General features: G+C 37.2%; 2 protein-coding genes across 2 annotated transcripts; one reads left to right on the top strand and one right to left on the bottom strand.

Moving 5' to 3' along the window:
• The first annotated feature begins 3466 nt into the window (after nt 1-3466).
• LOC139446444 (uncharacterized) lies at nt 3467-6966 on the top strand. Its single transcript, XM_071227766.1, has 3 exons — nt 3467-3473; nt 5722-5984; nt 6319-6966. The coding sequence occupies exons 1-3, from the start codon at nt 3467-3469 to the stop codon at nt 6964-6966; spliced, it is 918 nt and encodes a 305-aa protein (XP_071083867.1).
• Nucleotides 6967-9181: 2215 nt separating this feature from the next.
• On the bottom strand, nt 9182-13829 carry LOC139446055 (uncharacterized). The gene is made up of 2 exons (XM_071227322.1): nt 13628-13829; nt 9182-10332 (listed from the first exon to the last, which is right to left on the bottom strand). The coding sequence occupies exons 1-2, from the start codon at nt 13827-13829 to the stop codon at nt 9182-9184; spliced, it is 1353 nt and encodes a 450-aa protein (XP_071083423.1).
• Between the last annotated feature and the right edge of the window lie 9176 nt (nt 13830-23005).

Raw genomic sequence — 23005 nt, 5'->3', positions numbered from 1 at the left:
ATTTTCTGTAGTTTTATCCTAAAAAATCGAATCGATCGTGTTTGGCGTCTGCATCGATCACAGTGGGTGGAGCTTATTTACGTTTGCGCTGTAAATAGCAAAGCACATGGTGATGTGTACATGTGGCACATTTAATGCATTTGTTGTCAAAGTGTATTGTGTTGTATAATTTTACGGCAGAACAGCAGCAGAACATCAGTTTCAGTTAAAGGGCAAGTTCACACGGAAATGAACCATTTTTTCTTGTACTTTTTCCACATCAAATGTGTTAACATAGAAGTGTCATAGACAAAAATATAAAAACATCATATTTAATTATCATATTTTTTGCACTAAAACGATTTATATTTTTCACATTTACCAAGTGTTCTATTTCCATAACAAAAACACCATGGCTTATGCCCCTTGCAATATGACGTCATTGGTGCCAATTGATAAACATTATGACGTCATCATGCTTTGTTAGAGCCGCTTCACGTGGTGTAGGTACAGTTTTGTGATTCTAGCATCTCAGATGCCAGCCAGAATTGTGTTATGCTGAGTCACCACTGCGCCGTAGTGTGTCGTAGACCATGTTGTTTTACCGCAAACTGGTCCTTGATATCTTTTGCGTTGAGAATAGACAGGGACCCAATTGAATTGGCACCAATTACGTCATAATCTAAGGGGGATAACTCAGGCCTATTTCGCTCGTTAAACGAAGGCCTCATAACGGCATATCACTTTCACACTATTGTGAGCTTCCTACTTTCACTGTGAAAAAAAATTAGTGTATATTTTCAAACACAGATACTAACTACTTCTAAAATTGCGTTTTGTTTAGAAAAAGAAAGAAAGTGATTTTTGCGTGTACACTTCCCCTTTAATGTAACAGTAACGATACTTAAATACGAAATTGACGACGCGATTCTTTCAGTTCAATCCGAAAATTACAGATATTTGTTTAGTTTTGGTCATTTGCATTCAACAGTTAGATTTGTGCCACACAACAATCAGCTTATATTCATAAAACGTAAATTATTACAGAGATTTTTCAACTAGTGTTTAGGAAGGGGCCTAATTTGAAGCACCAGAAGTTGCGCCAATATTTCTCAGCTTGACTACAATAGATGAATATGTTACGTGTATCAACATAACAATGCACATGAGCAACTGGTAAATAAGTAACTGAATATACTTGATGTTTTGGCCTACAGAAGGCGTATCCGGATATAATATTGTACTTACCATAAACGAAAACTCCAATACACATATTCCAAGAAAACTTTAATTATGAATTTCCTTTTCTTTCACAGAATTTTCACACACAAAACTGAGTTTGATCATTAGATCCACACTTGTCCCATGTATTTTTTGTTCGGGGAATTTGGATACACTTCGCGCACAAGTTTAAAAATACAATCTGGGATGCCTTTCCCGTTTTGTCCACACCAATCCTTCATTTGCTGCAACGTATAATTCCGTTTCTTCAAGTCCAAGTATCTACGATCTCTCCAAAAACTTCGTTTATTTAGCTCAGTCCAGAAACAATGTGTTCGAATCGACGAATTTCTGCAACATGGTGGCCGCACCATTCCCTAACTGCGATTGTCTGTGCCGTGTCACGCATGGTTGACAAAAGAAGTGTGAACATACATATTCGACTTCATCTCGTTCCACAATGAAATATCGCTGTGACACTGATTCACTACTCCCAAGAATCGGCACTGAATTTATCAAAGTTTCTGTTGCACTTGCAAGGGCGGGAAGAGAGGCGCCATCTTGTCGATTCGAGTTGTGAATCGGAATAAAGTCATCTTGAATTGGAACTTTCTCCACGATATACTCACCAATGTCACAATCGAAATGACCAAAGGCTCCCTGATTATCTCGAACAACTCTTCGTCAAATTAGGATTTACATGAAAATGTTTTGTTGCTCATATTGAAGACAAGCGAAATTGCAAAGTTCTTGTCAGTTGTAAGCAGCAACTCGATGCACTCATGGGGCGTGGTTGCTAGGAGATCGCGAGGTCAGAAAGGGGAAAACAAAAAGTTTTATAAAGTAATAAAAGAAATTCGCCGTGCAATCCCAAAGTACCACGTACAGGATATTTTTGAAAAATAATATTCACGAAAACAAATTCTTTTCTAAAAGTGCAAATTAATTTATTAATTTATCCCAAGGTCGTAACCCTGATCACGTGGTGGGTATTTGGAAGGAATCTTGTGATGAGGCCGTGTGTATCACATTGGTGAATTCAACTGACCAGGAAGGTTGTTGAGGCACATTATGACAGATGCTCGTCATGGATGGAGAAAAAAATTTATCTGAGAGAAACATTGTTGCTTTGACCTTCGCGACAAAAACTGTGTTCATGCCGAAGTAGTTTACAAGAGAGGATGATCTGTGCAGCCAGCGACCTGAATAAGCTTGATGAAAATAATGTTGAAATCCATTTTCTCGCACATGACAGAATTAATGTGAACAAATATTTATTTAACATCGTTTCGAAGTCTGTGAGGCTCTCCGTAGTTTAATATTCTTATTTCCATTGCGACGTGAAATAATATAATGTTTTCGTGTCTTAATTTTGTTGCCGCTGTGGAAAATTGCGCACCGATCTATTAAAAGAAATACTACTAGCTCAACTTTATAAAAGAACCAGATCAACTTTATCTTTGTTCCGTTGTTTATTAAAAATTCGCTTCCGAAGCAAAGCGAATCGATCTACATAATAAACAAATTCATAGACTAGATTCTAGTACCAAGTGTTTAAACTTTTTTTTTGAATGTCGTATAATAACTTACACAATTATTGAAAGACATTTTTTGATAAGTAATATATATTTTATCTCGTCCGGCCGCTCTCTGGTTAGTTTAGGCTTGAAGGGAGAAACACATACAAAAAATATGGATGGCCTTATGCAAATGACACTTGGCATGCCAATCAAGAAGGATCTGGGTCACTGGGACCCGCCAAGTTACACGGATCGAGTTACTTCGGCACGAAGAGCTTCATCGGACAAGTGTGACTTTGCCAAAATACATTTCTACTGGGCAATGAAAAAATGTCAAGGATAGTCGGAAACGACAAAAAACTACTTTGATCACGTGAAAATATTTTTGACCATTACCAGGGTTTTTTACACGATCGTTGTCATCCAGATTCCAGATGAAGGCAAGACGAACACAACGAAGAAAAACACTGTTGAAATCACCGATTACCTTGTATATGTGAGAAATGCTATTTATAAACTGCAGATATACCGTACACAACAGGATAACGATTGGTGCCGTGACACATATTATGTTTTTTTTTGGTTCAATTACACTGTTCATATTCATCACGACAAACGTATCAATTCGTTGTCATCGGGAGATCTAGGATAGCTCAGAACAAGAACGTCTATAATTTCTGTGTTGGAGTGCGTTGGATATATCGTGGGCATTCCGCGGTATCATTTTATGAAGATGTGAAGACGACATGGCAGGTAGGTTTTGAAACCAAAGACCTACGCGTTTGTTGAAAAGTCTTGGAATCGTTTGATAGATATTTATTACCATTAATACTTACGTCCTTGTTGTCAAACGGCTCACGTGGGTGTGTGTTTACATGACGTCATCCGTTTACGCAATAACCAATGAAATGTGTGTTATCATGACGTCATATTGACCTGTCAGATCACTCGTATAAGCTCCGCCCACTAGAGTGCGGTAGTTCCTAACGCAGATGGGGCTTTAAGGATTGACTGTGTATTTTTTTCGGTTCATTGAGGTATGAATCGAAAAACCGATGTGCAAACTGTATGAATCCGACAAAATTCGACAACGTAAAACATGTCTTATCTACAATAGTTTAACCCAAAACAGTTGCATATATCAAAACAGACAAAAATGACGACATTGATAAACATTCCAGGTGTACGAATACATACAGTGGCGTGACATGAATCAGGTGATCGTTTAATTTATGCACATAACTTGACACGCCTAAACAGTCAGTAGCCAATCAACGGAGAGTGGGATTAAAACAATGTTCATTGGACCTGTCAATAAAGGCAAGAGGCGAAAGGAACTGCAACAGTCAGACTAACGAACCGGAAGAAATATGTCCGAGAGAAGGCGGCTGTTTCAAATAACATGGTCATTTAGTGACATTAACTGCGCGATTCAAACATTACTTCCCTGATTACGGTAAAACACAGTTGGAGAAATGCTAGTAATAAATGAAAGTTGAACCGGGGCGAGCGGGAAAAAAACAGGCGAGCGAGCCTGCACGTTTGCTGTTTCATTCATTCTCGGCCTTCGGTTTCAAAGGGTTGTTTGGACAATGAATATGCATGAAAGTCGCTAAATGTCCTGTGCATGACGATACACGTGAGCAGAAAGGGAATGGGGAGTACCGCCGTACTAATCCGCCAGGGGCGTGCGTGTACTAGCGGTCATACTCTGTGACGGTTCCGCGATTAGAATGCGCTGCGAATCATTTAGCGCGAATTTCAAGTAGAGCCGTAGCCAAGTTTATGTGAATATGGCCAGCCAGTACCTGCTATGGTCCGTGCCAAAACTCAAATGTGCGCTCTTTCAACGAAAAGCTTCGACAGCTGGAAGGAAACTTGAACTGATCGAGAGGTATGTAACCCATTTTTTTAGTTATCAAGTATGCTTACATTCATAATCTGCGATATGCACCGCAATTTCTACTAGGCCCTTTTCTTGCTTGTCAAATAAGTGCCATCTCTGTCACTATCAGGCCTACTGTGACTGACAAAATCAACTATCGATATATTTCAGTTGTTGCCTTCCATTAAACCATGACCTACTGTATAGTTACCCATAACCAAAGTACTAACTGTGGCTCCCGGTCTCAGATTATATAAATCCTCGATAAAAGGCGCAGTCTCCATTGCGTCGTCTGTTAACATTCACCGCACTCCTAAGACGTCACCTGTTTTCGAACACCCGATTGCTTTTGTTGTTTAGCGGGGCTTTTTATGAATATGATCAGCAGTGTTTTGACACGTAGTTCTCAACAAAATTCGGTACGACTTCCGCCCGTATCCGCCAACATTTTTTTCAAAAATAATTAAAAGTACTGAGCGTCAATGCATTGGACATATTACTTTAGGATGGGGGTTTCGGGCGGAAGATTTTCCCATAACGCTTGCAAGTCGGCATTAAAACACAGAAGGTTTATACAACTTTGAAACCTGTTGTATTCACAAAATATAGACGTTTTTCAAATTATAGTGTTATATTTTACTCTTCCTTTTTGCATGATATGGGCACCAAAATTCTGAATGACTTATGATAGGTGTACAGTGCAGTGCTTACTGACATTTCTGTGTCCATGAAATGATTATTGAAACTTGGCGACTCTATGTCACATAAACAATTACCATATTTTTATCCAGGTATTTTATAAAACAGGAAATGTGTTTTCAAATAGTATCAGTATATCTGGTAAAAATGTGTCTTCTGGCTATATAGGCATGAGATTATCAAACACAGTTTAATCATACAGGTTTCATTGCTTATTCATGATGCATGTCATTTATGAGATATATTAGTCATAGTGATAATGATATGAATTATTTTCCTATAATATTATGCCCTTATGCAAATCTGAAATAGTAGTTGCACAAGTTAAAATATTTAATTTTCATTTCAGACTTGAATCTTAAGTGTTGTTTTGAACAGGATTATTATGGCAATGTAGTATCAAAATATTGTATTCAGGATCACCCGTAACAGCTGCAGAACTGCCGTCAAAAAGAAAATGGTCACAGCATATGCTGGACGATCCAAGGCCACAAAAATACAGACACATGAGTGGCTACAATGATCATGTGCGCAACATGATGACAAACTACTGCTCAAAGTCATCTAATAATATCGCATTAAGATATCTTCACCCAAAGGCTGATGTCCAGACAGCTGCTGAGGGCCATCACTACCTTCAACAGCCATTTACAGAGTACATGGTTGACATGGCACTGAAGGTACACAACAATGGAAATTCTGTTGTATAATACATGTAAAAAATCTTTAAAACCTAAAGTCTTTCAGATTTGATCTTTGTAATACACAGTTAAAATCATAACTTGTGAGGAAACATAGCAACATCTGAATGTTTGGGGTTGTGAGTCATTTGTAAAATGCAATTAACTAAGTTTGAAAATGCCTAATCATGATCAAGCAGATTAGTTCCCTTGTAAAAGAAATATAGACTTGTATATTAGGCATTTTTCAGATTACTGTCATGTAAAACAAACTATGTGAAAAAATATTGTTTGGGACATCTCTTTTATGTCTTGACTTTTGTTTTCTTTACAGGTAACTGAGGAATCTGCGAAAGACATTGAGGCAGCAACGCAAGACCAGTCCCGGAGCCCAGTGTGGCACACAGAAAGAAAGTGGCACCTCACAGCCTCAAGGTTTGGTGAAGTGACCAAAATGACCAACCGAAGAAATAAGGAGAAGTTATGTAAATCAATTGTGTCCACAAAATTTTTATCATGTAAGCCTGTAATTCATGGAAAGCAATATGAAAAAAGAGCACTTTCAAAATTTGAATCCATGTACAATATCAAAACAAAAAAGGCAGGTCTATTTGTTTCCTGTTCTGAACCCTATCTGGGTGCTACGCCAGATGCCATTATTGATGCTGATATCTTGGTTGAGGTGAAATGTCCATATGCTGGAAGAAATGATTACATTAAACCTGGTAAACATTTTCCATATCTTCATTACAATGTAAACAATCAGATTTGTTTAAATCCCAGTAGTCACTACTACTGTCAGGTACAGGGACAGATGTACTTAGCAAAGCGTCAATTTTGCTATTTTGTTGTTTACACATTCTGTGACATGTTTGTAGAAAAGGTCAGTGTTGATAAAGATTTCTGTCAGTACTCATTAATTCCAAAACTTGAACTGTTCTATACCAAACATCTAAGACCATACATTGCTTCTACTTTGTAAATCATGTTTTTTCCCTTGGAAACACCATTAAGGCATTTATGAGTCCGAGCTTGTGTATGTACCAATGTAATAACCATATGTTTTATTCCCATTGGGAGTTTGTGTTTGTGTATTAAGCACAACCAGGTTGTCTTATTCTTGAAATTAACTCAAAATCTAAAAACGTCATACAGTTATATCCAGATCTAATAGGAATATTCCTTGGACTTTTTGTTGATGATGGTCTTTTCTCTTATTCGGTAATTGGTCTCCAGCGTCAAATCAACATTTTGGAAACTTATTGTGACAAATGGTGACTGTTCGTCAGTCTTTATAACTAAAGTATCATTTTATGCTTGGGTGTAAACTCTGTATCACTTAAGAAAAAAAAATCCAAATATTTTCCAAATATCAATTTGTTTCACATGCTCATGTCAACATCAAATGTTATATTAATACAAATTATTATATTGTGCATACATCATGCATATTCTGTGCCTTGATCTATATTTGCAATGAATAAGCAATTTGAATTGTAAATCATACACATGTCCAATATGATTTAGCTACCATTAAGACAGTTTAGTGTGAAGTTGAAGATTCATGAAGATTCCATTTGAAGAATATACACAGTACTCAACTAATACACACATGTTTATTCAGACGCTCATAAGAGAGATTTTGGGTTTCCTCCAGATTTCACTGAACAGGTTTACAACCTGTTACCACAATGTACATATACATTGTAAGAGCATCAATGGAGCGGTACATTGAGCTCAGGGGTAACTACAGTACACAGAGTTAGAAATAATAATCTGCTGTGGTTTGAGACTATTACAAGTCATTGGCAAAGTTAAAATATTGTGGTTTTGGTTTGCCAATCAATTGTTTGACTAAATATGGTAATACCACCAAACAAAATCACAGCATGTCACCTTTATCTTTCATTTCAAAGCTTACCATATGCATAAATAACTAATGAAAAGAAGCAATTTCTTTGACACATGAGAGATTCACATTTTAATATGACATGCTTGTGTCACAAGTTACACTCCATACACTTTTTGGGTCGTGAGGAGATTTTCACACTCAGTTGAAAGCCAGAAGCCAGTACAAATGTAAGGTTAGCCTTGTATGAATATGTTTTCAGTGGGATAAGCCTCAAATAACTGAAATATTGTGAGCCCATCGCTGTTAAAAACTGTCTCTTTGACTAAAAATGACATATGTTTGATTGAAATGATTCAACTTTTGAAAAATGTTGGTGCAAATAATGAAGTATTTTTCAGACAATGTAGGACTATATATATCACACAAGTGATTGTCATTAGTATTGATTATGTACATCATATTAGGTATTGTTAGACTTTACCTTACAAATTGAATTTTCAACACCACCAGTCACATTTTAAAGCCTTAATGAATTCAGTTCAGCTCCATAAATGTGAAAATGTAGGTAACTTTAATACTTTATATACATATTGTCATTTAGTTGGTTGGTTTGTTTGTTGTTTTACGCCGCAATCAGCAATATTCCAGCTATATGACAGCGGTCTGTAAATCATCAAGTCTGGATCAGACAATCCAGTGATTGACATCATGAGCATCAAACCATGCAATTGGGATAGATAACATGCATCAACCAAGTGAGCGAGCCTGACCACCCGATCCCGTTAGTCGCCTTTTACGGCAAGTTTGGGTTGCTGAAGACCGATTCTACCCCGGAATCTTCCCGGGTCTACTGTCATTTAGATTTTGTTGAAGATGAGTATCATATTAGGTTTATATGCCCAAGGAACTCTGTGATTAAAATTACCTTTTCATAGCTTTAACAACACTCATTCAATGGTCAATAAGCTAAATACAAGAAATGTACATCTCCTTAAATCTGTTGCTCTGTATATGAAACATGTTTTCAAATTACAAGCTCTCACATGACCAGTTATTATTACGAAAAACTGTACTATAGGCCATGTGACCATACCGATTATATTACTACTGTAAAAGGCAGTGGGGTGGCCTTATGGCTAAAGTGTTTGCTCGTCACGCCGAAGACCCGGGTTCAATTCCCAACATGGGTGAAGCTCATTTCTGGGGTCCTCCGCCATGATATTGCTGGAATATTACTAAAAGCGGTGCAAAACAATTCTCAATCACTCACACTAATGAATAAAATTCTACTACTACTACAAATTTCAGTCACAGATATCACAAAGAAGAGATGCTTCAAGCAAATTCATTTACAATGGAATTTCTGAAATTTGAAATAGCATAACAAACAAACAATCCGCGATCCAAGTACTACTTTACTTGGTGGGAGATGTTTTTTCAGAATTTTGAAAGTCTTACTCAGACCAATTATACGTTCAACATGGATTCTTTTAGAAGCAATTCTTCTATCCTTAACAAAATCTTCTGGTTCTAACTGTGACTTGCCTTTTAACATAGTTGGGGTGTTTACTTGAACATCTTGGGCTGCAAATAAGTCTTGAACCATAATGCCCCTGTCAGCCATAATGCTATCCTGTTTTTCAAACATACCATGTGATGGGTTAAGTAAAGGAGACTGTTCTATGATCTGTCTGTCACTTGCAGACCCCCCAAAAGATTCACTAATAAATGAGACTGCCCCCCTGGGTGTGCAACCGATCATGGTTTTCAATGTGTTTTGATGTTTATAGCTGGACCATATCATGCTCTGAGCATCAACATGAGATGGCTTCTTTATTGGTATCTCTGTTGCATCCAAAATAACTCTAGTGTTTTTAAACTTTTTACCGAAATCTGTTGGCATGTGATCATCAACAGTTGCTCTTGATGGCCATAACTGTAGTTCCTTCAGTTGGAAATATAAGAAATTGATCCATGTTATTACAATTTGGGAAACAGTGGATGATGATATGCCAAACAAGAAACTTAATTCAATGTCATCCTTGGCCTGTCTTAATTTCATTAGAGTTAAAAACAGTTGGTCTTTTGGGTGCAAGAGTTCACATTGATAGTTCAGTTCAAAAACTGCTGGACCAAGCGAGTGAAAGAAAAACATGAAATGGTCATAATCTTGGAAACCAGCAAAGTACAAAACAGCTTTGGGATTATTGATGTAGGTTTCTATGGAACAACTTCCTAACAAACTGCACTGAGTAGACTGAGAGTCACTTTGACATGTTTCAGTAGGCTCATTCAAGCTACTTGGGCTTGTGACAGCACAATCCTCTCCAATACCGATTTCCACCTCCGACGACACATTCAATATAGCCATGTTGGCTTCTTCTTCACGGAGTTGATGTGCCCTCTTTGGTCGCGTTGGTAGTGCTGATGTACTGGTGCATAATGTATGTGGGAAGATGGAGGGAACCGAAGCTGCCCGGAGACGACTTCGTTCACCTTATGTTAAATACATTTAACATAAGTTACAGAAAAATGAAAGGTTCCAATTTATTGAAATGAAAACAAATGCATATTGAGGTGATTTTCCTCTTAAGAATTAAGAAAATAAGCAAGTAGCTTTTAATTTTTTATAAGTCTTATTAATTATATGAAAATGCAGCTGAAAATATAACTACACTGAAGTAATGTCACATGTTGAACGACCTCAAATTCCTCTAGTGATTTACTTATAGAGTTTACCAATAATAGAAAATTGTACAAAACTGAGTTTCCCAGGCCTCGTTGAGTAATTCTTCTGTCGGAAGCTTCAGGCTTGTCATCGTTTGTATGGCTCCTTAAAAACAGGAATTTAACACAAAGCAACAAGAACAAACATTAACAAGGAATCAACCAAAATAATAATATCTAAATTCACTTGCAAACATGGCATAAATCAACAATACACAAGTTGAAGACACATTCATGGTTGTTTTTTATGATATTCATTATCAAAATGTGTGTATGCTATACAGAGCTACAGATAACATGCATATTTGAGTAAAAATATCCCCAAAAATATTAAAAACCCAATTACACACTGATTATCTTGTGTACACAAACGCATGCATTTAATGAAAAACTCAAATGTATAAAAACAGTACGCCTTAAAGGGGCACTGATCTAACGCAATTCCCCGGACTGGTTGCTGCCTTTGTTATTGTTTTTTTCCCCGTGAGTACCCGGATGATACGCAACGCAACTGAGCGTGACCAGAGACTGGGCTACCGTCTGCAAGGACAGCTAAATGAACTTGAAGGCTGGAGGCAATATTTGTTTTACGCATTTTTGCATAAACACTGATTGGTTAACTGTGATCTATAAAGATTTCGACAAAGGGCGCATGTTAATTAATTTCTTCGGCCTGAACAAAGAGACAAAAAGTATGGCGGAGCTCATCGGATGTCGTAATTTGGAAATACCCCAGATGGTTATAGTTTAATACTAAAAAAAGTATGCAGTGAAAGAATTTTCGGGTTTTGGATTGCGTCGATAATACGATTACTACTCCCTTGTTGTCATCCACGTTTTCTCGTATAACCCTACACTTGTGTATTTGTCGTCATTTGTCAATTAGTGGTAGCACCACTTAGATTACCTGACAAAGGTTCCCATTTGGCATTTATTGTGTCTGGGGTAATTATTCAATCTAAATCCAGGTTGGAAGTGAGGTGAAATGTGTGTTATGTAATATGCACGTGGCAGCCAAGCAAGAGATGAATGATCAGTTCATTTACTTTTTTTGTATATCAACGGATCGTTCCTGGTCATCAAAGGATTAACAGAAAATACGTTGATTGATTAATCACTGTTATCTTGCACAGTGGATAAGTCAAAAGTGAGTGTTTACATGTCTAGGTTTACTAAAACAAAGGGAATACACTCATATCATGGCGTGAAGTGCTGATGTTAAAACAACATACTTTGTTCAAAGGGTTAACTGATAATACATTGATTGATTGATCATTGTTATCTGTCACTCAATGGAACCGTGGACGTTATGAAAATAGTTGTCACGTGGGCTTTCTCAGCCGACCCTTGAAGACTTGACACCTATGAGAAACACCCGAAACAATCCAAGTGATCAGTTGAGAAACGGACACGGGTTATAATATCCCGAAACGATATATATTTTTTAAAATATTTGATTGTTACAGAGACACGTGACATCGAATAAGTTTCTTTGTACAGCTGCAGACGAGTGGGATATTGTTCCTTTGTGTGGATATTCACGGATACATTCCTCGAACAAGGAAGCTGCCTAAAATTTATACACATAAATGTGGTGGGTTGTAATTATGGTATTTGCATTTTGTTTTCCTTCATTTGAACCGATTCGTTCAATGCGCGATAGACGTTGTTTTCTTCGGTCTTTTCCTTTGTAAGCGTGTATTTATTACCGTCATTTTGTAAAATTTGATTCTCTTAGGCAATTTATAAAATGTGTAAATATTTCAGCCATTTTGACTAAGAAATCTGTCCAGATTGATTAAGACGAACAAAAGGGCCTACAAACATCACAACAGATTATTATGTAGGATTAGAAGCCAAACAACATAGACATGTACTTTTCAACGAAATGTTTTTCAGTCACTTTGTAAAATATTTAGACGTTTAATAAATATGTTACACATTTTGACAGTAAAAAAATATACACACTATAAAAAAGCAATGCTTAGGTGAAATATTTACATCGTGTTGCAAGTAAAAATAGTGTAAACGAAAATCGCAAAATTACCAAGCAAGTGACTTATCAAAACTTCGTCACCATTACCGATGCTACCCCCAAAGATACCTACATTTCCTTAATATCTCGAAAACTGTATTTCATTTTGTTGATCAATGTGACCATACGCCCTTATTACTACCGGTATCCATAAACGTGACTAATGCGCTTACGAAAGGCGCAGCAGAGGTCGCGAACTAGTCTAGATTTCTGCTATACATCCGAGTACTCACTGGGAAAAAACAATAACAAAGGCAACAACCAGTCCCGGGGAATTGCGTTAGATCAGTGCCCCTTTAATACCCAATGAAGCTTTTTCAGCAATCGTAAAACAGGGCTAATTTCCGAAACACAATTATGAGCTAATTTACTATCTGAGTCAAGCCTATATATTAAGTACAGTTATATACATCTAATGATAAATGTTCACTAATTTTGGGAAAATCCGAATAGAGTCATGAATGGATGATTGAAATAATATTGGTTACCCTATGAAAAATGTTATACTTATAACCCATTTAAAATAGAAACCCTAGAGTAAAAACTCATTTGCTCAAAAAAAGTTATCTGGAGCTCTGATCTGAGCTGCTGATTATAGAAATATCTTTACATTGTTTTATGCAAGCAGAAACTTGATCATATTTACTAAGGTTGGGTCTGTGAATGAACAGCTGCTGAACAGTAGCATGAGGATTTTGGCTATTCAATATTAATAAATCACATTTTGACAAGTATATTTTTGTCTGTGAATAAATTTACTTCGTTGTTAAAGTTACATAATAACATACATAAATAAATATACAATCAAATGTTTAGGCCTATTCATTAATGTTTGGGTCTGTGAATGAACAGCTGACAAACAGGGCCCAGTTACCAGTATGAGGATATTGGCTATTCGATATTTATTATAGGCTAATATATTCTGCTTTTGCGCTTTTCTTTGCCAACATACAAAAAAACAGTGAGAAAACCATGCACAAATAATTATTTATCATTCTCAAGAGACAAAATAATACTGTTTTTACGAACCTAATAGTGTATCCACGAAATCATCATCAGTGAAGTGAGCCCTACAGACTACGTCGCCTGTCCCTGGCTTCCACAGATTCTTTGTTGCAACATCAACTCTTCTTACCGCCACGCGCCACTTTTGTTGCAGGTCGGGGTCTGAAGGGTATTTATGTCCTCCAATCTTATTTTTACAACCCGGAACAGAGCAGTATCTTGGCATAGCTGATAACGGTCGAGTGAATCTTCGATACGAGCCACTTTGAAAGCTGACTTCCGGTTGTGACTTATAACCACTAGTACATTTGCGCCACCTAGCGAGCAAATTGGGGCGGACAACTCTCATAAGTGTATTGTTTTTAAACCCGTTTAATATTTACAGTTATTACTTGCCCGTGAAGAGATCACCCGTTTAATAAACATACAGCTGTATTACACATTGTGTAATACCAAAACGCGTGCTTATGTACTCTCGGAACACGTTTCACGAACAAATATTGAAACCTAACATCCCTTGGCGTATTCAACGACATTGTGTGTGGAGATGATAGATCACTGGGAGGAGCTTATGTACACTCGATGACCCCAGCAACCTTGTTGCTAGGCTGACGTCACATGGCATTGTTTCGCCGATGGATCTTGCAACAAAATTCAAGAAATTACGTCATCGGGTATTGTGACGTCATTGTAAACTTTGAGCTGCAAGGCCCCGTTCCACAAGGCGATCGTACTCTAGCGCAACGACAGTCGTTAGTCTAGGTTAAATTATGTGAGTTGTGATAGCCTTAGCACTACGATAATTTTGTTGGACGAACGCCTGAAATCTAAAGGTGGACCATTGTATGATATTAAATTCATACGTTTCAACTTTTGACGTGTTTGAAGTATTATTCTGTTAAACTCAATTGGATTATGCCATGCATGGATCGTGTAGGTGTCAGCCTATTTACACTCAACAGTATAATTCTAAAAACATTATAAATGACAAGTAATAAATAAAATACTAAACTCGCTCTCGTGTGAAACCAATTTTATGAAACTCGTGAATAGTTGTGGTATCTGACTCGCTTTCGCTCGTCAGATACCAGAACTATTCACTCGTTTCATAAAATCGGTATTACACGGGAGATCGTTTAGTATTCTATATTTACCTTTACACCATCAAATAGGAAATTTAACCCTCTGGATGCCGAGTTTTTTTTCTGACGCACATTTTCCTAAGATCGCAAAAGTGAAGGTGGTGCGGGAATTGCGCTAACGCGGCACTGGATCTACCCCTGGCTATAAAATTACGCAGAGGTGAAGAATATTAAATTTCCTATTTGATTGTGTAGATTTAACAGTAAACATCAAACCTGTTTTAAAAATAGACACTCCTAAGTGTTATCCGAGAATATATTCTGCGTTGAAAAATAGTAAATTTCTCCGCTTTTTATCGTACACCGATAAAAGTACTGTGCGACAATTTTTTTAATTAAGAAGCTTTACGGAAACTGTGAGCGAGCAAAATACTGCCTAATATCTGAACGACATAACTACATATCAAATGCAGTTATATGCGTATGTATAACGACATACATTCAATTCCAAAAGTAGCATGCCGTAAATGACGAAAACTGCTTTTTCTCTATGACGTCAAAAGGTGACAGAGAGGTTACACACGTACAAAGAAAAGGGGACATGACTCCGCTATGCTTAGCTCTAGTTTGTTGCAACTCAGGTCACTTGGCGAGAATTAGCTGTGGGTAAGGACAATGTATTATCGTGGTGTTTTGTTCAGGAGGAACCAAACTATTCCAACACAAATATCGATATTGAAACTGTACACGTTTAGTTAAAAAATATACCCATAAGAAATTTTGAAATCGTACTTCATAAAAAGGAGGTAATAGAGAAATGGATGGCCCTATCTAACCTATAACTTAGTCCTTAGATTCCAACATTCTCCTGATTGTGTAAGTGTAATTTGGCTAATGTTGCATCATTATTAATGGAGCACAAGCCTTATCATCAAATGTAATGAAATACCCTAAAAATAACACCATTCCTTTTGACGTCATGGCCGGTTTTATGTCTTTGATAACGTCGGAAAAAGACGACACTGGTATTTTGATTAATATATATCTCCCCTAATTTTCTTGCATGGTATGGAAAATCTCGATGTGTGGAACGGAATTTGACGCTTTTTCGACACAACATAAAATGACTGCTCTCACCTAGTAAATAATGTCTTGAATATGTAAACAATTAGATAGTTCACGTGTATCTTAATTGGACAAGACACGCACCTGTTTAGCATCAATTTACGTAATAAAATTCCCCCAAAAATATTTCAAAACAACCAAAATTATTTTCAATATCGGACAATTATGTTTGTTCATTATTATGTTATTATTTCTTACACAATAAAAGATTGGAAGAAAGCTCTATTGGTATAGAATTATGCGGATAGTCGTATACGTTTGAACCAACGGCCGGGTTACCTGGCATGGGTTATATTTTTTTACATTTTACAATTCCTGGAGAAATAAAATAAACTGTTTACTATCCTGTGATCACAATATTGAAAAAAAGAATGAAACCATTGATTATATAATGCAAAACGAGAGGAATAATTCGTAAATTGTTTGTGACTAACGCGCACCTGGCGAATCGTTAGATATCACTGTTCTCTGTATCCAACGACATAAAAAAAACAATTCCAAGACCAAGACATTTCAGAATGTGTGCATATATTTTACCGAAAAATATTATCCATTTTGTTAAAGTAATATAGATCTATTCAAGTTTAGTTTTAAAATAAAATGAAACAGCTATTCAAAGACATATTGGTTATATGAACTTATGATATTGACTATTACACATCCCAAGAAATACGTACATGCTGCAGTTACCTTTACGCTTCATCTTGTAACACTTGTCCAAAGGAAAGAAACATCGTAATTGACACTAAAAACCTATCAATTTGTTATGTAAACAATGTTCAAACAAACAGGAGATTATCAAAGTTTCGTTCATACATGTTGTGGCTTATATTTGCGTATGATATAATTTTGAACATTGACAAATATCCAAAGGGAAATTAATAGTGTGAAAAAATGTATAAAACATATGAAAAATTTACATCATTACTGAAACTGTAAACAGCATGATACAGTGATTGTGTGCACTCTCATTCAAGGACCTTCACCTCAAAGAAATTACCAAATATGTACAACAATGTTGACGTATGACATCACTACCTGTGACCGACTTTTACAAAATGGCGTGTTCACTGTCAACAGTACGCGGGATTTTACGAGGGGACTTTCGTTGATTCAGGGATCGCATATACATAAATGTGACATGTAAGTAATCAGAAACATTCTGACAATCTATGTACTGTTATTTGTTGTTATAATTTTCATTGAAAAGAACCGAAATAGGCAGAAATTCCGATAAATACCGTTGTCGTTGTGCGTGATTTTGCGTCAGTCATGGCGTCACACAGGACGGTAACTTTGACAATTTCTGTTGAAAATATCAAATCATTGCAATGTATCTATTTTTGATTCCCTAATTCTTCCTACGATTCTCTTCCCATGCATATTCTGACAATGTTGAGCCTATATCTTGAACGAATAGACGAATGGATAGCTCAAAATAGGAGAAAATGCTACACTGTGTAAAATCTGAATTTTGCTTTGTTTACATTTCAAACAAGTGCAGTTTTTCGAGCACAGCGTTCGTTTTCACACCTAACATATTTTGCTTGATTTAATCCAGCCACTTTGTATTGGTGACAAAGACCATTGGTCATTTGCTTCTAAAATGTATGAGGAATTCAAGGATGTAGGTATCGCAGCTAAGTTTGAAATTAAGCGATGTTACAGGCGCCTCATAACCGGTGTACCTGAAACGTGATTTTGTAAACACTAGCCAATATGGCGGAAAGTTCACTTCGGCGTTCGTGTTTGCGTCTTTTCCAAAACATTCGAAACGATTCTCGGGTTATCGGAGACGTTTTGGAGTGATAATTGGTGATTTCATAAAAGACAGATACCCGTGATCACTAATATGCTATTTTTAAAATTCATTTCTCCGAGTAAATATCCTAAATATTGATTTCAAAACATGCTGTAAATAACGCCGTGAATCGTGATTTAGTAATGTGTAAAAAATGGCGACATTTACAATGTACCTAATTTTCAAAGGTCATTTTCAGTACTTTTGCTGATATCACAGAACAGGAAATTTCCCACCTTATTCAAAACTGTGAAGTGTATTTGTGTTGGTGATGTATTTTGAATTTTATTCGACTTCAAAGTGAGGGTTGTAGAGGAAGGACATATATGTCCCTCTGGCATCCAGGGGGTTAATATTCTCCACCTCTGCGTAAGTTTATAGGCACAGGTCTATCCAGTGCCGCGTGAGCGTAATTCTCGCACAACCTTCACTTTTACGATCTTAGGAAAATGGGCGTCAGAAAAAGACTCGGCATCCAGAGGGTTAACTTGACAATGCACTCATATTGCTAAAGATGGGCCATTGTCTATCACGCCCGTTGGTAGACGTCTTATTGGTGTTCAATAGTGACGTCATCTGGTTTGTTCTATGACGTTTCCATATTTGTAAAAGTGGGTCAGTGACATTCGTTGTGTGTAGATTGCAGTAAATGTTTTAAAACCGATATTGGTGTTAATTTGTATACCAAATTCTGTCCATTTTAACTACAATAACGATAACGCTATGTTTCAGGGAATTATCATTTGCAGAAGCCCTCGTTCTTTTCAACAATCCTCCTTCGTCGGGCAGTAATGGAAGGCCTCGGGCTTCTGTACATGATAATGCCCTGAAAAATAGCGTTCCCCTTATATTATTCTAAAAATCAATTAAGTACACTCATATTTGATCATAGCATTTTAGGGATAGGTAGTGCCCGTTAAAATCGCATTGCGTTATAGTCACATACCGCTACAGTGACTGAAGGGACGTAATTCTGAACATTCAAATAAACTATAATATTTGTTTCCTGAAACGGTGGGGCTCCAGGTGAAGTATTTTATTCCGCAGTCTAGTCATCTCATCCAATGCTTTTTTGTTTACAACAATTTTGTGTTCATCAAAACCTACAAGTTTTAGGCCTTTCCTTGATTTGACTCTACTGAGCATTGTATACACTTGACCAGGCTGGTCTCTAAATTTCAAGTCAATTGGTAATACGAGGTGTGTTCATTAAAGATTTCCCCTAAACCACTTAGGGTTATCATATTTGGTTGAAATATTTCACATGTGTAATGATACATGTATCTATGGGTTATGTCTGAATTTGCAGCACCGAACTATTAATCTTACCACTTTTACAGGTGTTATGATCAAGTAGGGTGTGACAATGGAGCCAGTAGAATACCGAGCAGTGATTAGGTTTTTATATTTGAAAGGTCCCACACCAAAAGAAACTTTCGATGAAATGAAAGCAACTTATGGGAAGATGCCCCATCGATCATATGACGTTGTTTAACACTGGCATCGCCAGTTCAAGTGTGGTCGGACATCTGTGGAATCAGCTGCCATTCCTGGTCACCCCCATTCAGCCATTGATGAGGACACTATCCTTCAAGTGGAGACCACCATTTTGGCAGACCGACGTATAACTGTTCGCCAGTTAGCACAAGATGTCAAGATCAGTGTAGGGTCTGTGGAAAAAATCATCCAGGACAATTTGAACATGCATAAGGTGTCTGCACGATGGATTCCAAGGTTGCTCACGCCTTTCCAAAAGCAGGAACGAGTCAATTGCTCAAAGGATCTTTTGGACGTGCCAATAAAACTTTTTTGACAGACTTATCACACAGGATGAAACATGGGTCCATCACTATGATCCTGAGACTTAAGTTCAGTCGGTGCAATGGAAGCATGTGGAGGAGTACACCCCCCAAAGAAGGCACGTGTCCAACCCTCTGCAGGCAAGGTCATGCTCACGTATTTTGGGACGTGATGATGGATTTCTTGGCAAAGGGTACCACAATTACAGGAGCTTATTATGCTTCACTGCTGCGGAAATTGCAGGACGCTATCAAGCTTAAGAGGTGTGGCATGCTGACCAAGGGTGTCCGTCTCCTGCAAGACAATGCTCCAGTACATAACTCCCAGACAGAAGCGCGGTCCATGGCTATGAAATCCTTCCACATCCTCCTTACTCTCCTGACCTTCACCATCTGACTTCCACCTCTTTCCAACCATGAAGTCATTTTTGAAGGGAAAACGTTTAACAGATGATGAAACTCTGATTTCTAAGGTCAAGACCTGGTTTGAGACTCAAAATGAGGGCTTTTACAAGCGAGGTCTCCATAGTTGCATAAAACGATGGGAGAAGTGTGTAACTCTTGGTGGTTCCTGTGTGGAGAAAGACTGTTACCTATGCCAAGTTTCATTCCACTAGGTCCATTGGAAGTGGGTCAGGGGAAATCTTTAATGAACACCCCTCGTACATCTCAACTAGGTAATTATGGTAATGGTTCACTGACAACCGTGCATAGATCTTTTTGTAGAAAGTGCAAAAGGTTTCTGAGAACTGGTGATGCTCCGGAAACAAATGCTACATGTATTTGAGCCAAAGTCCAGTTTCCTGCCAAGGAAAACATTATGAAAAAATTCCAAACTGCCAAAAGGCACCAGTTCATCACTAGATCTATCTATGTGCCAAGTTTGGTGAAGACGTATTGTATGGTTCTCAAGATCTGTTTCAGAAACAAGCATTACCGCCTTTTTCAGTCAAAGTCAAAATAATTGCTATGGAAACATGAAAACTAAATATTAAAAAAATGCCAAACTATCAAAAGGCACCAGCTTACCACTTGACCCAGCTATGTGCCAAGTTTGGTGAAGAAATATTGTATGTTTCAAGATTTGCTCCAGAAACGAGCACTGCCGCCATTTCAATCAAAGTCGTTACCATGAAAACTAAAAAAAGAAGAAGTGGCGAGTTATAATAATCAAGGAGGCAGTGGCTTCACATTGAACTGGTTTTGATCATTCAAACACCTAGAATCCCATGTCACTGACAGAGTAAATTATTTGCCTCCATGCTCAAGTTGTTGTATGTGTATGGGACCTAATACTTTGCCTCTGGAAAAATCCTAGCATCATTATGAAATGTAAAATGCAATATTAATGTGTATGCACAATAACAATTAATGTTTGGGACATTTTTACTCTGCAAATCTGATACACTCACACAAATGAATGCTTTGCGGACCATTGAGGTCATCTGTTACCATGCTGTTACAATCAAATAACATCACAGAGGCAGCAAAACAATGCTGCATAATGATGAAATGGGGTTTGTTTCGAATGCAGTTCCTAGTGTCAAATGGACATAGTAGGAGTGCTTCCTTTGGTATGTTATAATTAGCTGTTAATCAATGCAAAACAATGCAGCAAGTTCAGAAATTTTCAACTTGTTAATTACAAGTGCCATAGATTTACAGAAATGTCTGTCCAGAAAACATTTCCCTATTTGAAGTGTTAAACAAATTTGGAAGTGGTAACATTCACAACCAATTGATGACACAAATGGTTACCTGCATACATTCAGGTTGGCATTGGAAAACAGAAACATGAACTTTCTGAAGTTGATCCTAGCAAATTTGGATTGTAAATCAAATGGTTGCACTCTAGTCAGTCTTATTATTTATGGATATGTTGACTGGCTGTTGCTTATGTGAAGTTGTGAACAATTCCTGTGATTTAAAGCATTTGTTTCCTTGTTGAGAGTAAAGTTTGTTGGCCTCAGAAATAGAAAAAATAAAATGTTCCCCTTCCTCACGTTTTCTAAAAAATGGATGAGAATCTAATAATCTTTTCAGGCCTAATCTCTCTGCCATTGAGTGAGTGAGTGGGTAATACTTATAGCAACGCCACTGAAGCTGGTTAGCTTACACTGGTGATTACATCCTACAAACTTAAATAAGTATGAAGGATGATTTTGAATGTTGGTTGATGGTTGGTTTGTTGTTTAACGCTGCACTCAGCAATATTCTAGCTTTATGATGTCAGTAAATAATCGAGTCTGGACCAGACAATCCAGTGATTGACATCATGAACATCGATCCACGCAATTGGGATCGATGACATGCATCAACCAAGTCAGCTAGCCTAACCAACCGTTAGTTGCCTCTTACGACAAGCATAGTCGCCTTTTACAGCAAGCATGGGTTGCTAAATAGATTCTCACTTGTATCAAATATGTCAAATATATCAACGAAGGTCAATAAAAGTTAAGGAACTGAATTGTATATGTGTTGGGTTCTACTGCGTGTAAGACTCCAGCCCCTGTCCACGAAAGCAGTCTGGGACGGTCAATAACACTGAATCAAGCACTGATGATGATGATGATGATGCCAGTTGACTGGTGTTACTGTGAAATCACTAGGAGCTGTAGGTTATGATCTGTTAATGAACCTTTCATTGATTAAAACGTAAGTTCAATTTGTTGTCATGGAAACCTGAAAAGTTCGGGGGTTTTTTCTCCAAAAATGCAAAAGGCACCAGTTTACAGCTGACTGATATCTGTGCAAGATTGAACACAAAATATCAGAAAGTCTAATGATAAAAAAAAAAGTGAAGAAAAAAAAGAGACCCTTCCATCATTTGTACCAAGTCCAACTTGTGTTCATGGTAATGGTGAAATTACAATATTACCAATATTCTAATAAGTTTGCAATCACTTGTAGCAAGTTACAGTCCGGAAACTATGCACTTTCCACCATAAAACAACACCCCACTGAACTACTTTGGGGCATATTAAACATCAAAATATTATATTCTTTCGCAAAGTTGAATCCAAATTAGTGTAAGTTTAACAATACATAATCTTTGTGAACTCATATCATTTTAGCACAACATAACACCACTCTTCAATTATGATGTCATAAACATGGGACTCTTGACCATGTTGATCAACTTAAATTTTGTACAAGAGAAAGACCTTTCAGTTGACTTGGTGTACATACAAAATACAGTTTTGCAAAACTTTTTTTGGCACAGTATAGATAGTGATTACATAAAATTACATACTTGTATACAAAATCTTCAGGTCGCTGAAGCTTTAGTCAAATTTAAAACGTTCACTAGATATTTTCTAATTCAGTGATGAGCCCTATCAATTTAAATATGGTCTCATACATCAACTTAAATTTTGAACCATGGATAGCAGAATCAGCGATACAGAATGTTATTGGATTACACCTAGGATCTTGTCACTGTAACACTTGTAGAGCCTCAATGAGCGAGTGAATGTTGTTTGAAGCTTCTGCCATTCCAGCCATATCATGTCAGTGGTTGTTAGCAAGTAACAAACCATGCTGTTGACCTAAGTATCAACTAATACCACTTCCTTCCTCATTTATAATTCTGCCT

Source organism: Haliotis cracherodii, unplaced genomic scaffold (genome assembly GCF_022045235.1).
Source record: "Haliotis cracherodii isolate W230 unplaced genomic scaffold, xgHalCrac1.p SCAF_6, whole genome shotgun sequence".
Taxonomy (NCBI): Eukaryota; Metazoa; Mollusca; class Gastropoda; order Lepetellida; family Haliotidae; genus Haliotis; species Haliotis cracherodii.
This window is presented reverse-complemented; position numbering and strand designations above follow the sequence as displayed.